At 50.9% G+C, this 17,262-nt stretch overlaps 1 protein-coding gene across 3 annotated transcripts in view; it reads right to left on the bottom strand.

Moving 5' to 3' along the window:
* The window catches only part of PRKDC (protein kinase, DNA-activated, catalytic subunit), a 2,754,228-nt gene that overhangs the window by 93,005 nt on the left and 2,643,961 nt on the right, over positions 1-17,262 (bottom strand). For all 3 annotated transcript variants that reach the window (XM_085605657.1, XM_085605658.1, XM_085605659.1), the window contains one exon: positions 11,846-12,047. In XM_085605657.1, coding sequence (XP_085461783.1) covers positions 11,846-12,047 — 202 coding nt within the window. The remainder of the gene's footprint in view (positions 1-11,845; positions 12,048-17,262) is intronic.

The following is a 17,262-nucleotide window of genomic DNA, read 5'->3' as shown; positions in this document are numbered from 1 at the left end:
GCGCTCCAGCGCTGAGTCTGCTTTGTTGACAAAAAGGCGACGGACATCGAAGGGTATGTCCAGCAAGGTAGTCTGGACATCCCCCGAAAAGCCAGATGTCCTCAACTAGGCGTAGCGCCTAAGGGCTACCGATGTGGCAATCGCTCTGCCTAGTGAGTCGGTGGTATCGAGTCCACATCGGATCGTGAATTTTTCTGCGTCTCTCCCATCTGCTACTGCCATGGAGAGAATGGCCCGGGCCCCCTCTGGACACTGAGGAAGCACCTGTGTGACCGTATCCCAGATGGTATGAGAGTATCGGCCCAAGAGACACGCGATATTCACGGACCTCAGTGCCAAGCTGGAGGAACAGAACATGCGCTTCCCATGATGATCCAGCTTCTTGGATTCCCTATCTGGGGCAGCAGAAGGGAATTCACCACTGGTAGAAGACACTTGGACCACCAGGTTCTCAGAACGGGTGTTGGGTGAGGAAAACTGGGTCACCCGTGGACGGGTGGTGGTGACGGGCAATCGTCCTTTTCTTAGGAGCACCTGTGCTGGGCTTGGACCAGGTGTCGAGGAGGAAGTCAGTGAGGGCTTCGTTGAAGGGCAGGAAGGGTTCAGAGGAAGTTGCCGCAGGCTGAAGCACCTTTGTAAGGAGGTTAGGCCTGACTGCCACCGAAGGGAGCTCTAGGTCCAAGGTCTCATCTGTCCTTCACACCACACAGCGTAAGACGTTCCCTCCTCTGTAGCCATTGTAAGGGGAGAAAGTTTGTCAAGGTCTGGAGAAGTGTCCAGACCACTGGCGTCATCCAGGTCCTCTCTCCAGTCCGGCTCTTCAAGCTGGTCTGCTAAAGGGTCCAGCGACCCCTCCCAGTCCTCGTCACCACCATCTGGGTGATAAGGAACACCAGAGATGAACAAGGGGAACAAACGTGCCAGGCTCTGGGTTCATCTCGGGGGTGAGGATGGGGACCGCACCGACTGGGGCATGGTTGGTGCCAGGGGTGTCGTCGTCGGGATCGGCGCTGGGGGAAGGTCGAGTGAGGGGGCCCGCCGGAGCCAAAGCCACCGGCATTGAAGGCTCAGGACCCCGACCGGCTCCGCAGATCCTGAAGGCAAGCCTGCGAGGTCAGGCTGCCCAAAGATACGATGGAGGGCTTCTTAAAATGTACATTTGGGCAGGGGAAACTCAGGCTCTCGGAAACTGGGGGAGGCGCGGATTCGTCCCTGAATCAGGCACAGGATACAACGCCTTTAAGCCACGACGTTCCCGGTCCCGCGTTGCATCAGCTGACTGATGAGGAGAAGGTGAAGAGTGCCGGTGCTTCTTTGCTTTCTTCTTCTTGGATTTACCCGAAGACCTGGAAGACTTGGAGTGCGACGATGTGTGGTGGCTCCACTAACAGTCTCGAGACCTTCCTCTCGAACGGGACTGACGCGGATGTGAGCGATAAGCCTCCAATAACTTTCGGGACTGCCCCAGCAAAGACTTAGGATTCATGGCCCGGTGGTCTGAGCACGACTTCGGGTTGTGCTCCAGACACTAAAGGCACACGAGGTGCAGATCCGTCACAGACATCAGCTTGTGACAGGTGCGGCAAGGCTTGAACCCAGTCCGGCATTGGGACATCCCTCGCGCACCAGGAGTCAGACTCAAAAAGAAGTTGACAAAACGTCGAAAAAGTTAGTCAAAAAGTGACTAGGGGTAGCTCCCTCTGGTTCTGCACAAGGACGGCGCGGCAAAAGAAAGAACTGACGTCAGCGTGCAGGGTAGATACTACGTCATCCCGGTGACCACGACGCTGACGACTGAGTCGACCAACGCCACCTACCAACGCGCAGGGATACTGCTAAGAAAATAGTCTCCGGATCCAGTCTGACACCTGGGGGTAATTGTAAGGTAAGGAATCTATAACTCGCTGTCTCCTGACCTCTACCTCAAAAGGACAGGAAGGTCTGCTGCTACTGAGGCAGCAGGAGTCCCCCACAGAAGCCTCAAATAGAGCAAGGCTGCTGGGGAAATTATCAACAGGGAGAGCTAAGTCTACAGAGCGAGCAATTGCTTTGCTCTCTTTAAATAGTTCTAATACCGAGCCTGCCTTAGTTCCAAACAGTCCAGAGCTGTTGAAGGGCATGTCCATCAAGGATTGTTGAACATCAGAAGAGAAACTGTTGGAGTAAATCCAAGCATAGTCCTGAAGCAGCACACTGGTCCTAACGGCTATACCCTATCTGTGGGTCCTATCCAAGCCAAGGGAATTAAGTACTTTGCTCCGTCCTGGCCGTCCGTGATGATATGTTGTAGGGTTGGTCGATTGTCCTCCCAGACAGCTGGCAAGATGTCTACTAGTCTGTCCCATAACACTTGAGAACCTCTCCAGGAGGCAACCATTATTTACAAATCAGAGAGCAAGGATGGCAGAGGAAAGCATACATCTGGTGAACAGCTTAATACTTTTTGATTCTTTGTCAGGGGGAGTTGTAAGAAATGCATTGGGGTACAGTAGCAAGTGGTCACCTGCAGCACCAAGCTCTCTGGGGTAGGGTGTGGAAGGAGACCTTGCCACCAGCCTATTAACTTGGGGGCAAGTTCCTGGCTACACCCAGGTTCCCATAAGGCATGAATGAGCGCTTCATTATAAGAAATTAGAGGTTCTTGGCTCATTTGATCTGGGATGAGCAACTCAGTTTAGAATTTTTTCCTCACCACTGTAGTGGGCAGGATGAGACTTAAAACGTCTGTTGCCCTCCTTAGCACTGTTGCAAAGGAGGAGAACTCCTGTGTTCCTATAGATTGGTGAGGGAAAGACAGGCCTATATATCTGGTAAAGTGTCCATCCTATTAGCATCTTACACATCTAGAAGTAAGTTTTGGCCATCGTAAGGAGTGTTATCACCATCATTATCATCGCCAGCATGAGGTTGTTAGGTTTCTGTAATAGGAGTACAGGTGTGTCTTTTCAGAAACTATCAGCTGTTTCTGACGTCAGGCCGGTTCTGAGACTCGGGGTTGCGGTGCTGGGCAGGAGCTGAAGTTGCCAGAGCCGGGCTCTGAGACAGAGGTGACCTCAAAGTGAGGTTGAGTAGCACAGTTAGAATCAGGATGGATCTACCAGCGGTAGCCAAACTGGAGGCCACCTTAGATGCTTAGGGCTCGGAGACACTCCAGAGGAATTCCATGAGGTATGAATATTTTGTCCAAGGTCAATTTCAGTTCACCTAGCTGTTGAGGTGTGGTTGATGACCCAAGAAAGTCGGGCCCTTTGGGATCATTTAAGGAACTGTGGGGAATGACTCTGTGGCCTTGAGGGCCTGGGACATCGCGTGAAATGATGGTAGTGGTGGGACGATGGAAATTTGCACTTTGATCTCTTGAGTCTTTGATTTTTGGGGATTTATCTGTACTCCTGGACTTCAATGATGAACAATGGCGAGATCGGCCCTGAAATTGAGAGTGTATCCACGCCTTTGACTTCATTGAGACCGGGTCTTCTTCAACTTTCTTTGAAGTTCTGCCACGAAAAGTTTAGCTTTGTGTTCGCAGATGCCTCTTCCTGTTGATCTCCGCGCAGCAATCACACATCACCGAGCACTGACTGCAATTTAGACACCAGAGACAGACATCAAGAGTATGTGTGTTACCAACATCGTCCTTGCAAGGTTTAAAGCCTGTGGTTTTTGGAGGGGAAGATGTCCGTTGCACACTGGATAATTTCAAGGGAAGAAACTCTATCAGACTGAACTGGTTCCAGATTAAAATTGGAAAGTGCAGAAAAAAAGAAATGGACATCAACATGCAGAGATGGATCAGATATAGTGGTCCAAACATCTCAATCGGGGCGGGATAGATCAGACGCTGAGCAGCACAATGCCACCAATCAATGCGCAAGGGAATTGCTATCAAAATTCTCCAGATCCAGTCTGGCACATAGGGGAAATCACAAGGTGAGGAATCTACTGTTGGAAGTCTCTATCAGAAAAGAGAAATAAAGGGTTGACAGGACAATGAGCATTAACTGCACTTATGATGTTATCAATACTGATGATGTGCATAGCATCATGGAACAAGTAAGAATCTTGTAATCCCTCTGGTTTCCTTCTACTAGGAAGCTGGCTCTCTATATAATGCACAAGTTACTTACCTTCGGTACAGATATATCTGTAAGAAACATTAGTTAGTGATAGATTTCTTACCTTAGAATTACCCCCAGGCGTCAGACTGGATCCGGAAAGCTTTCGTCGGCAGTACCCCTGCGCGTCGGAAGGTGGCGTTGCGCAGCTCCGCGTCCGTCGTTGGCATCGTGGTCGCCGAGATGATGACGCAGCAGCAACTTAGACGCCGCCCTCGCACTTTGACGTCAGTTCTGTTCACGCTTTCCGCGCCAGGAACGCAGAGCCATGTAAGATACTGACCACTGGTGCATAGAAACTAGGGCCCAGAAAGGGATGACCTTAGCCCAACAAATCAGTTCGCAGAACGGGGAGGATGGGTGGGGTGGTAAGGAATCTATCACTAACTAATGTTTCGTACAGATATATTGTTACAGAAGGTAAGTAACTTGTGCATCTGAAAGAAACACGTTAGTGATAGATTCCTTACCTTAGAATAGATACCCCAGCAATACCAACCCCGGTGGTGGGTCTGCGAACCAAGATCACACCAAGAAGTCCCAGAGAACAGTACGACCAAAGAAGCCGTCTCTCCGGACTTGGCTGTCCAGGCAATAATGCTTAGTAAGAGTGTGCAACGAGGCCCATGTAGCTGCCTGACAGATGTCTTGTAAGGGGACACCGCGTCCCAATGCTGTAGTGGCAGCCGTCGCCCTGGTGGAATGGGCGTGCAGCCCCACCTGAGGCTCTTTTTTTGCCAGCGAATAACAGGCTTTAATACACAAGACAACCCATCGGGAGATAGTCCGCTTGTGTACGGCCCGACCTTTCTTGGCGCCTACGTAGCCCACAAAGAGCTGGTCATCCACCCGGAACTGTTGTGTGCGATTCAGGTAAAATTAGAGCGCATGTTTTGGGTCCAGATGGTGGAGCCTCTCTTCTTCTCTGGAAGGATGCGGAGGTGGAAAGAACGTGGGTAAAGTGATGGTCTGCCCCATGTGAAAGGCAGTGACATCCTTTGGCAGAAAGGATGGACGTGTCCGGAGCACAACCTTGCTGGATGGACAGACAGAAAAGGAGGTTTGCAAGAAAGAGCCTGGAGCACACTCACTCTCCTAGCAGAGGTGATGGCAACCAGGAAAGCAGTCTTCAAAGTTAACAGACGAAGAGGACAGTTATGAAGAGGCTCGAAGGGAGCACACATTAAATATGTGAGAACCAGGTTCAAATCCCACTGTGGCATTACGAAGGGAATAGGAGGAAAAAGATGAGTACTGCCTTTGAGGAATCTATAAACAACAGGGGACTTGAAAAGAGAGGGCTGATCAGGAAGCCTGAGAAAGGCTGAAATAGCAGAAAGGTAGCCCTTGATAGTGTCCAGAGCAGAACCCTGCTGGGCCAAAGAAAGAAGGAACAGTAAGACTTCAGAAAGAGGGGTAGAAAGGGGATCCATAGCCTTTGCTGTGCACCATGCCACACATTTGTTCCACCTGTAGGCGTATACTAATTTAATGGAGGGATGCCTGGCTGCCAGAATGACATCATAGACTTCAGGAGGCAAGTCGAAAGGAATCAATTGCCGCCGCTCAATCTCCACGCAAAGAGGTGGAGACTGGACAGGTTCGGGTGGAGGACTGCCCCCTGCTGCTGCAATAGAAGATCCTCCCGAAGAGGCAGTTGGATCGGGGGATCGATGGTCATACTGAGTAGCTCGGGATACCAAACCCTTCGAGGCCAGTCAGGAGCCACAAGAATGACTTGGGCCGGGTCGCGCTTGACCTTCTTCAGCACTCTGGGCAGAAGTGGTTTATGCGGAAAGGTGTACAACAGACCACAACTCCACTCACGACGAAAAGCGTCGCCTAGCGAGCGCCACCTTGGAAATTCCAACGCGCAAAACTGCTGACATTGCACATTCTCTTCGGTGGCGAATAGATCTAACCAAGGCTCTCCCCGCAGCTGAAAGAGACCATGCGCCACCTCCGAGTGAAGATGCCATTCGTGAACCACCATGCACTTGCGGCTGAATTCGTCCGCCCTGGCGTTCAGTGAACCTGCTAGGTGTTGAACCACCAGGGAAATGCCCTGATGTTCCAGCCATGTCCCGAGGCGCAGGGCGTCCTGACATAGGGTCCATGACCCCACCCAGCCCTGTTTGTTGCAGTACCACATGGCGGTGGTGTTGTCTGTGAACACCTGCACTACTCTCCCCTTGACAGAGGGAAGAAATGCCTTCAGTGCAAGTCGGATCGCCCGGAGCTCCAGAAGGTTGATATGGAGGCTAGACTCCGCCGGAGACCAGAGGTCTCTGATCTCCGCCTCTCCCATGTGGCCGCCCCATCCCAGGAGGGACGCATCCGTCACCACCGTGTGTTCCGGTTGGGGAAGGGAGAGGGATCTGCCATTGGCCCAATGCCAGTTTGTGAGCCACCACTGCAATTGTTGAGCAGTGCCCTCCGAGATCTGGACGTAATTGGACAGGTTCCTCATAAGCTGCGCCCACTGGAACTTCAGGTCCCATTGCAGAGCCCGCATATACCATCTGGCATGATCGACCAGCAGGATGCAGGAGGCCATGAGGCTCAGCAGCCTCAGGGTCATCCTGAGCAAAACCCAGGATAGAGGCCGAAAGATCGGAATCAGAGCCTGAATATCCTGGACTCGCCCTTCAGGAGGACAGACTCGAATGTGCGACGTATCCAGAATTGCTCCGATGAAGAGGAGCTTCTGAGAGGGAATCAGGTGCGACTTCAGCACATTGATGGAGAACCCCAGCAAATGCTGGAGGTCGGCCGTAGTCTAAAGGTGGGAGACGACTATCCGGGGCGAGTCCACCGTCAACAGCCAGTCATCGAGATAGGGGAAGACTGGAACCCCTGATCTGCGCAGATGAGCTGCGACAACCGCCATCACTTTTGTGAACACCCGTGGGGCACTGGTAAGGCCAGAGGGGAGCACGGTAAACTGAAAGTGCTCGTGACCTACCGTAAACCGCAGGTAACGCCGGTGGGCCGGCAGGACGGGAATATGGAAATATGTGTCCTGCAGCTCCAACGCTACCATCCACTCTCCAGGGTCGAGGGCAGACAAGACCTGAGCCAGAGTTAACATCTTGAACTTCTCCTTCCGGAGGAAGCGATGGACGTCGCTGAGGTCACAGATAGGACGCAGGCCCTTGTCCATCTTCGGCACCAGAAAGTAGTGGGAATAACAACCACGTCCTACTTCTGGCCCAGGAACGTGCTCGATGGCCCCTTTGGCCAAGAGGGCCGCGACTGTTTAAGAAGTGCCAAGTGATCCCCCGACATGCAGTGGTACTGGGGTGGCATGGCTGGAGGGGTAGTCTCGAAGGGGAGGGAGTTTCCCCTTCAGACTATTTGTAAAACCCACCTGTCCGAAGTGATGGTGCGCCAGTGGGGGAGTTGATGGCCAATCCTGCCACCCACTGGCGTTTGATGGGCCTGAAAATCCGGACTAGGAAGGTTTGGAGGCAGTGGTGGCTGGTGTGAAGGAGGACTGACCTGCCCGCTGGGCCCCTGACCCACCCCGGAGGGTCCCACATACGCAGCTGCACTGAGACTGTTGCTGCGCAGGCCTGTGGCTCTTAAGCGAACGTGTCGGGCGCCCCTTCCATGGCCACAAAAGGAGCGAAAAGCAGAAAGCGGAGGAGGGCGTGTGGAGGAAAGGCCCAGGGACTTGGCCATAGCCCACGAGTACTTAAAGCGCTCCAACGCACTATCTGCCTTGTTGCCAAAAAGGCGAATGCCACCAAAGGGCATGTCCATCAGGGTGTTCTGGACATTCCCAGAGAAACCAGTAGTCCTTAGCCAGGCGTGGCGACGGAGCGCCACTGTGGTTGAAATCGCCCTGCCCAGCGAGTCGGCGGTGTCGAGATCACATCGAATCGTGAACTTTGCTGCATCTCTCCCTTCAGCAATAGCTTGAGAGAGCACTGTCAGGGCCTCCTCCGGACACTGAGGCAGCACTTGCGCCACCGTATCCCACACAGAGTGGGAATAACGGCCCAAGAGGCATGCGGTGTTCACAGGCTGCAGCCCTGAACTGGCGTAAGAAAAAATCTTCTTACCAAACTGCTCCAGTTTCTTGGATTCCCTGTCCGGTGGTGGGGTAGGGAATGCGCTCTGTGACGCAGAGGCTTGGACAACCAAGCTCTCAGGAGTGGGGAGTTGGGAAAGGAAAAGGGGGTTGCCCAGGAGATGGCGTCAGGCCACGTTCCTATCCACAGGAGCACCTGTGTTGGGCCTGGACCAGGTGCCCAAAAGAATGTCTGAAAGTGCATCGTTAAAAGGCAGCAGTGGCTCCGCAGAGGTAGCCACCGGCTGAAGCACTTCTGTCAGGAGGTTAGTCCTGACGGCCACTGTAGGGAGCTCGAGGTGGAGGGATTCGGCAGCCCTACGCCACACCACTGCGTAACTTGCACCCTCCTCCGTAGCCACGGTAGGAGGAGATAGCATGCCACGGTCAGGAGAGGTATCAAGACCACTGGCATCCCCCAGGTCCTCTGTCCAGTCCGGGTCAAACTCATATTGGGCTGTGAGAGGGTCCTCAGACCCCTCCCAGTCCTCCCCTTCCTCCGAAAACTGATGAACAGGCCGAAAAGAAGGAGGCTGGACATAGGGATAGAAAGGTCCCATCAGTGTCGGAATCGGCGTCAAGTGACGCAGTTTCAGCGCCGTGTCCACATCGGGGCTGAAACCGGGGACGTCGTCGTCCGGTGGAGCGGGCGACGTCGGAGGTGGTGCCGGTGGGGTCGACGTCGGTGCAGGTGTCACAAGGTCAACCGGGATCCAGGCCTGGATCTATGGGGTCCCTGCGGCACCGGTGCAGACAGCGATGCCAGAGCCGCCAACAGTAAAGGGCGAGGACCCCCAGTCGGGACGGCGGGGCCGAAGGCGCGCCAGCAGGGCCTGACGGCCCAAAGAGGCGAACCATGGTTGACAGAAATACCTGCAGCTGGGCGACTGTGTAGGCTTCGCCGGAGCCGCAGGGGAGGCACCACCCGCACCCTCAGCCGCATTACTCAACGGGCAGGGGGAAGTCGGAGAGCGATGACGCTTCTTCGACTGCTTGTGATGCTTCGTCTTACCTGACCCTGAGTGCGAAGACTTCGATCCCGACGAACGATGGTGGTGGCTCCGCGTCCGGTCCCTCGACCTCCGAGACCAGGACCTTGAGCGGCATGGAGCCGAGTGCTAGACTTCAAGCAACTTTCTGGACCGCTCCCGCAAAGTCTTCGGCGCCATGGCCCGCCAGTCGGGGCACGACTTGGGGTCGTGGTCGCGCCCCAGGCAGTAAAGCCACACGCGGTGCGGGTCCGTCACTGACATCATGCGATGACAGTCCCCGCTAGACTTGAAGCCGGGCATCCCTACTGCACCAGGAGTCGATCGACTCGAAAACAAAAGGTCTACAAAAACTCAGTCAAAAAATGAGTGGGGGTACCGCTCTCTCCAGATCTGCACTTGCTGGCGCAGTTAAAGAAAGAACTGACGTCAGCGCGCGAGGGCGGCGTCTAAGTAGCTGTTGCGGCGTTATCTCGGCAACCACGACGCCAACGACGGATGCAGAGCCGTACGACGCCACCTTCCGACATGCAGGGGTACTGCTGACGAAAACTTTCCGGATCCAGTCTGACGCCTGGGGGTAATTCTAAGGTAAGGAATCGATCACTAACGTGTTTTTTTCAGATCAGTCAGTCAGTACCCTAGTAGTTGGTAGATTTTCAGTGGGCACCTCTAAGGTGCCCTCTGGGTGCATTTATTAACAAATCCAACACTGGCATCAGTGTGTATTTATTGAGACGAGATATTTGGAACCAAACATCTGGGGAAACAGTGAAGCAACCATGTGGCTGGGGAACTCGTAATTCTGAGTGTCCAGCCCATGTACTCATTATGGCTTCCCCGCGCACTTGTGATGGCTAAGAATTGGCTTGGATATCACAGGGAAACATCCACTCATGCAGATATGCCCACACATTGGGGATAGTACACCCTGCCTTAGGGCTTTAACCCCTTCAGTGCCCATGACGAGATAGTCTCGTCATGGAGCACGGTTGCGCTGTGCCCATGACGAGACTATCTCGTCATGAACCCCACCCACTAATACAACGCCCGGCACAGGAGGGGGAAAGGGCGTGCCACACAAGGGGTTAAGGCCTGCTGTAGGGGTGACTTACCTATACTACATGTAGTGTTTTGCAGGCGTGGCACACAGGGATGTGTGCCATGTCGGCCTCACTTTTCTCTGCACCATGACATGCAGGCTGCAATGGCAGTTTGCATGAGTTTGGTGAGGTGTACCTTAGTGTGGCACAATTCATGCTGCAACCCCTAGGGACACCCTCCTTAGTTCCAATGACATAGGTACCAGGGGTACCATTTACTAGGGACTAACATGGAGCATAAAGTGGTGCCAATTGTGGAACAAAAGTACAGTTTAAGGAAAGAGCACTAGTGCTGGGGGCCTGGTTAGCAGGAACCCAGTACACTTTCAACCAAAGTTGCATCAGATACCAGGCAAAAAGGGGGGGGGGGGGTAACCATGTCAAAGAGGGGCAATTTCCTGCACTTCTGCTTAAAAGTTTACTATTTCCAAATCAACCTTATTTTCTGGCAGCATGATCACAGTTGTTTCGATACTAGAACCATGCAGGGAAGAGTGCAGGACTAACGTCTCAAACTGACCAATAAAGAGTCAGCAAGCCATTGCGCTTTACATCGCGCACACCCCTTTGAGCAGTGAAAAAAACTGTCCAATACTAGGGTTTTAAAAACATATGCTTCCATCACTGTTCACGGTACATGTCCCGAATGACATAGACGGTAGTCTCTTCTCCACTACAGAATACGATCCGGTCCCTCTCCTGACCTCAGAGCCAGCCCTCTGCCTTGTGCTCAATTTCACACCTATGCCCCAGCACACATGCAGAACTTCTTGGGTGCTGGAGCCAAAAGAAAATCAGGATACTAGTGTCACATGGAGTTGGTTTCCCACAGGGTGGGAGTGCATATCAGTTACCTTGCAATGGACATTCCCATCCCAATAGACAATGATACAGGTATAGGGGTAACGGTATCGGTAGGGACACCATGGGACAGGCAGAGTTAGTCTTAGTAGAGATTAATATGCAGAGGTACTGGAGATAGGTACGAGCGTACAATTAGAGCCAATAGTGTATTGGCACCAAGGTAAAGGCAGGGGTTGAGGGTTTACTTAAAGACAAAAACAGGTCAGATAGAGAGGGGAGAAACTGACTTGGCAATAGGAAAAAGGATGATGGGACAAAAGAAGGAAATCGTTCTCTCTGGCCAACAAGACAAAGAGATTAAAAGCAAATAAGAAAATGCTAGAGAAGTTTTACCGTAAAAAGGAAGCACAGAATCAATGCTTTCTTGGGTGAAAATGGCTAGCGGGAATTTCTTAAACATGAAGGGAGGGCATTCACCAGGGTTAGATTCTAGGAATACAACTAATTTAGAAAGGCTTATAGGGAAAATTCCTCCGAAAAGGTCTCTTTAATCCGGTTTGTTTTCCAAATTCACAACCTAACATATGATGGCTATTTTAATTGCCATTAATTTGCAGGATAATGCACATGAAAACATATATACAATAAGAGTTCAGTGTGTCATCAAAATACAATCCTAAATACTTCCTGACAATTCATTTTCATTAAGCATAATTTGACGTTTTCAATTAGAAAATGTAATTTCAGAGTGATATGTACCTGTGTAGCGGATCCAAAGGCATGTCCAAAGTCTATCCCAACCATGCCACCAGTCTCCAAGTTAATCATGAAATTGGATAGATGACGATCACCGATGCCAAGAATCCAATGACTGATGCAAATTAGAGCATGAGAACTAGCAAAATGGGAGCGCAAAGCCAGGAAGGACTCAGGAGTAGTACTCATTTTAACAAAGGCTCTCCTGAAAAGAAAGTTATATAATGTTAGCAAACAGCATAATAATTTATTTACAAATAACACTGCATTTTTAATATTTGCCAGTAAGATAGTGCAATCAGGTTGAAAGCCAACTGCAGAAATATGTGTGCAACCTGCAGTTGACACAATCAAATCTGGCAGGGCTAATTCTGTCTTGTAGGGTGAATAAAATCAGTAGTAGATGTGGCATAGCTGCAGACTTGGGAACTGAGGAACCAGGTGTGAATCCGGGCCTTGGCAAAACAGTTACTTACCTTCAGTAACGATCTTTCTGGTGGATACTCTGTCTACCTGCAGATTACTCACTTGTGGAATATCCTTACAGGGGCTAGACTGTTCTACAAAAATGTCTTCCATAGCCCTCCCATGACAGTGGGGGCCCAACTTCGTATCAACATCAGAAGAAATGTTCATGCGACGTTGCAGGAGCCATAAAGTGTCTCTGGAGCCAACATGATGACAGTTTTCAATTCATTTTTTTCTGCACAGCAGGGCAGGAATTAGATCATATTGTTAAATGTAGTGTACCAGCAAAAGAAATGTGATCCAATTAATTGGCCCCCAACCATCCGTCAAAAAATATAGAGGTGGGCGGCATTGCTGATGAATCTGGAGTTATACTACTAGAATGTTCATTACCAAATGCAAGTAACTTTTTCTTTGGAAGGATACTCTTACCTGCAGATAACGCGCCTCGTGATTAGACTCCCAAGCAACACCTCCCTGGAAATGGAGAGTTTGATTGATAGTTACACCAGGAAATCCTGTAGCTCAGATCAGATGAACTGATCATCCTTCCTCACCTCCGATTCCACACATCAATGCAAAGGTGTAAGCGGATAACTAAGTGGCTCCTCTGCAAAATAACACCAACAGGGCTTATCCTAGCCAGAGCAGATGTTGCAGCTTTGGCGCTTGTAGAGGGCCGCTGCTTAACAGATCTTAACACAAAGCATAATCCACCTGGATAAGGTAATTTTTGCACTGCTTTCCCAATTCTATTGACAACACAACTAAGGAAGAGCTTGCCATCCATCCAAAATCAGTTAGTGATATTTGTATAAAAACTGCGCCCCCTCCTCTGGACCTGGTCTATGTAACCTCTCCTCCACCTTAATGGAATGAGGTGGGAGAAAAAAAAGACAAAGGGAAGGTGATTGACTGACCGAAATGAAAGGTGGCACCACCGTAGGAAGGAAAGCAGCTGCGGTTTTTTGCACAAGCTTGTGCCACCCCTGGAGGAAACAGACTTGGTAGATGATCTAAGGAAAGATAAGAGGATATCCACCAAGGAATCAGACAGCTGAAAAGCAGTCAAATGTCCTTCCAAATGGAAGAGAAGGTCCACCTTGAGAGAAAGGCAGAGCAGAGAACATAGGGAGAGGTTCAGAAGGTCTGCATACCACACCCTACTTTGTCAATTCTGAGACACTAAGATGAATTGGGCCTGGTCTTGGTTGATCTTCATCAGAACCAGAGCAATCAAGGGTATGAGGGAACACATAATGAAGAGGAAAATTCCACTTCTACTGAAACGCTTCCCCCAAGGTCCATTCATCAGTTAGTGGTCAGCACAGAACTTCAAGCACTTTGAATTAGAACAAGTGGCAAAGAGATCCACGTGGGGGCATGCCTCATTGCAGATTTACTACCTCTGGGTGGAGACGGCACTTGTGGTCAGCAATATGACTCCGACTCGGGTTGTTGGCTCTAGTGTTCAGAGAGCAGGCTAGATGATTCACCACCACCCACATACAATGTTGGTGCGCTCCATACCCGAGACAAAGTGCTTCATGACAGAGAGGCTGGGACCCCATTCCCCCTTGAATGCTGACAAACCTCATCACTGCCGTGTTGTCTGTCAAGATCTGGATTGACTGACCACAAAGTGAAGGGAGAAATACCTTGAGCTCTAGGTGAATCTTTAGGAAAGTACCCTTTTGCCATGGTCCCCCACACACACTTCATGCCTAATTCTGATGCCTCTTTGACGGAGTGTGAACTGGGTTCCTGCTAACAAGTTACCCAGTGCCTGTGTTCTTTCCCATAACTGTACCTTAGTTTCCACAATTGGCACACATATAAGTCCCTTGTAATAGGTACCAGTGGTATCGAGGGGCTTGTGACCAGAGAGGGTCTCTAAGGGCTGCAGAATATATTGTGTCACCCTAAGAGACCCTTCACCAAAAACAGGCATCCTGCCACTGCAGCCTGCCTGTTTTGGTGCAGACAAAATTGAAGAGTCGACCTCGCACAATTCCAACTCGCTAATGTGTGCCTGATTGGTCTCCACCAACCTGCTCCTTCTAGATATGTTTCTGACCCCTGAGGTGGGAGCCTTTTGCTCTGGTGGGTCAGAAACATAGCCTGCTCTAGGTGGGGGTGCTTCACACCTACCCCAAGAAGGAATAGCATAGAAAGGCGGAGAGCGTCAAAGGCTTCCCGTCCTTTGTTATGCTGACCAGGTCCTTTTCAGCTAGTAAAGTTGCCCGCTCCACAGACCAAGCCCCACTTTTGACGGCATATCAGGTGGGAAAATTAGTAACCTGAGGAGTAGTGTCCACTCTCAGCCAGGACCACCCCTACGGTGCCCTGCACTGAGTCAGACCCCTCTCTCCATAATCCTTCATATTGGTTTGGAAAAGATTAGCCAATAGGGTTAGAGATGCACAACCTCCCCAAAGTGAGTGGACATACAAAGGGTGAATTTTCCATTAGATAAACTTTTTTCCAGAGTACGAATTTGAATCCTGCACCTTGCAGCCCCTGTGCTGCTGGAGGTGCAGCTTTGTCACTTACCTGAACGTAGCCTGGTGTTGATTCTTTATCCTAAAAACCAAGATTGTAAGTCATTTACTTACATGCAATTTGTTTGATTGGGGTTCCTTCCATAGGATAACATTGTGTTTATGAATATTGCAGTTAAGTGTCCACTTTTGTTTTTGAAAAGTAATTCTATAGCAAAAGGTATTTACATGAAACAAATTATCTTTGGTTCTATAGAACAAGTTACTTACCTTCGGTAACGATGTATCTGTAAGAAACATTAGTTAGTTAGATTCCTCACCTTAGAATATCCCCAGGCGTCAGACTGGATCCGGAAGATTTTTCGTCAGCAATACCCCTTGCGCGTCGCTAGGCGTCGTCTGCGGCTCCGCGTCCGTCGTCGGCGTCGTGCGCCGGAATGACGTCGTCGGAGTACTTAGACGCCGCCCTCGCGCGCTGACGTCAGTTCTTGTACATAGCTTTCCGCGCCAGGAACGCAGAGCCATGCAAAGACCGACACTGGTGCCAAAAATAAAATCTAGGGGCCTGAAAAGGATAACCTTAACCCTAGATGTCAGTTCGCAGAACGGGGAGGATGGGTGGGTCGGTGAGGAATCTAACTAACTAATGTTTCTTACAGATACATCGTTACCGAAGGTAAGTAACTTGTTCATCTGAAAGAAACACGTTAGTTAGATTCCTCACCTTAGAATAGATACCCAAGCAATACCATCCCCGGTGGTGGGTCTGCGAACCAAGATCACACCAGAAAGTCCTGGAGGACAGAACGGCCAAAGAAGCCATCCATCCGGACTTGGCTGTCAAGGCAATAATGCCTGGCAAATGTGTGTAGCGAAGCCCACATCGCCGCCTGACAGATGTCCTGCAAAGGGACACCCCGTCCCAAAGCAGTAGTAGCCGCTGTGGCCCGAGTAGAGTGGGCGCGCAGCCCAACAGGAGGGTCCTTTTTTGCCAAGGAGTAACAAACTTTAATGCACAAAACGACCCACCGAGAGATGGTCCGTTTGTGCACAGCTTTCCCCTTCTTAGCACCCACGTATCTAACGAAAAGTTGGTCGTCCACCCGGAACTGCTTTGTGCGGTCCAAATAAAAGGAGAGCGCAAGTTTTGGGTCCAGACGGTGGAGCCTCTCTTCCTCTTTGGAAGGATGCGGAGGCAGGAAGAAGGTGGGCAAGGTGACAGACTGCCCAAGATGAAATGGAGTCACCACTTTCGGAAGAAAGGAGGGACGAGGCCGAAGGACAACCTTGTCCGGATGAACAGACAGAAAAGGAGGCTTTGAAGATAAAGCCTGGAGCTCACTCACCCGCCTAGCCGAGGTGATGGCTACCAGAAAAGCAGTCTTAAGAGTCAGAAGACGAAGAGGACAATTGTGAAGAGGCTCGAAGGGAGCGCACATCAGGAATGTCAACACAAGATTCAAGTCCCACTGAGGCATTACAAACAGGACAGGAGGGAACGTGTGAGTAATGCCCTTTAGAAAGCGTGTAACTACAGGGGACTTGAAAAGAGAAGGCTGATCAGGAAGCCGCAAAAAGGCGGAGATGGCAGCAAGATAACCTTTCAGGGTGCCCAGGGCAGAGCCCTGCCGGGCCAAAGAAAGAAGAAAGAGGAGAACCTCAGAAAGAGGGGCGGAAAGGGGATCCACAGCCTTTGCTGTGCACCATGCCACAAACTTGTTCCACCGGCAGGCGTATACCGTCTTTGTGGAGGGACGCCTGGCTGCCAGAATGATATCACAAACTTCAGGAGGCAAGTCAAATGGCATCAACTGCCGCCGCTCAATCTCCACGCATGGAGGTGGAGGCCGGACAGGTTCGGGTGGAGGACCGTCCCCTGCTGCTGCGACAGAAGATCCTCCCGAAGGGGCAGACGTATCGGAGGATCGGTCAACATACTGAGTAGCTCGGGATACCAGTACCTTCGTGCCCAATCCGGAGCCACCAAGATGACTTGGGCCCGGTCGTGCCTGATCTTCTTCAGCACTCTGGGCAGAAGTGGTATAGGCGGAAAGGCGTACAACAGACCGCAACTCCACTCGTGACGAAAAGCGTCGCCGAGCGAGTGCCGCCTTGGAAATTCCAACGCGCAGAACTGCTGACATTGCGCGTTCTCTTCGGTGGCGAATAGATCTAACCAAGGCTCTCCCCACTGCTGAAAGAGACTGTGAGAAGTTGGCCTGATGTATGATGTCACTAGTTCTAGTGTACACCTTATATCAGTCCAAATACCCTTATGGTGATTGGTTGTAAAGTCAACCTTATAGACCAGCTATCCTAGTGGTAGCATGGACAAGAGCAGTCTTAGGCTAAACTCTGAATGGCATGTGAAGCCAGCTGTGATACCATATATAATCCCTTGAATACCAAATGAAAGGACACCACAACAGATATATATATAAAATAAAGTGT

Source organism: Triturus cristatus, chromosome 5_1, assembly GCF_964204655.1.
Source record: "Triturus cristatus chromosome 5_1, aTriCri1.1, whole genome shotgun sequence".
NCBI lineage: Eukaryota > Metazoa > Chordata > Amphibia > Caudata > Salamandridae > Triturus > Triturus cristatus.
This window is presented reverse-complemented; position numbering and strand designations above follow the sequence as displayed.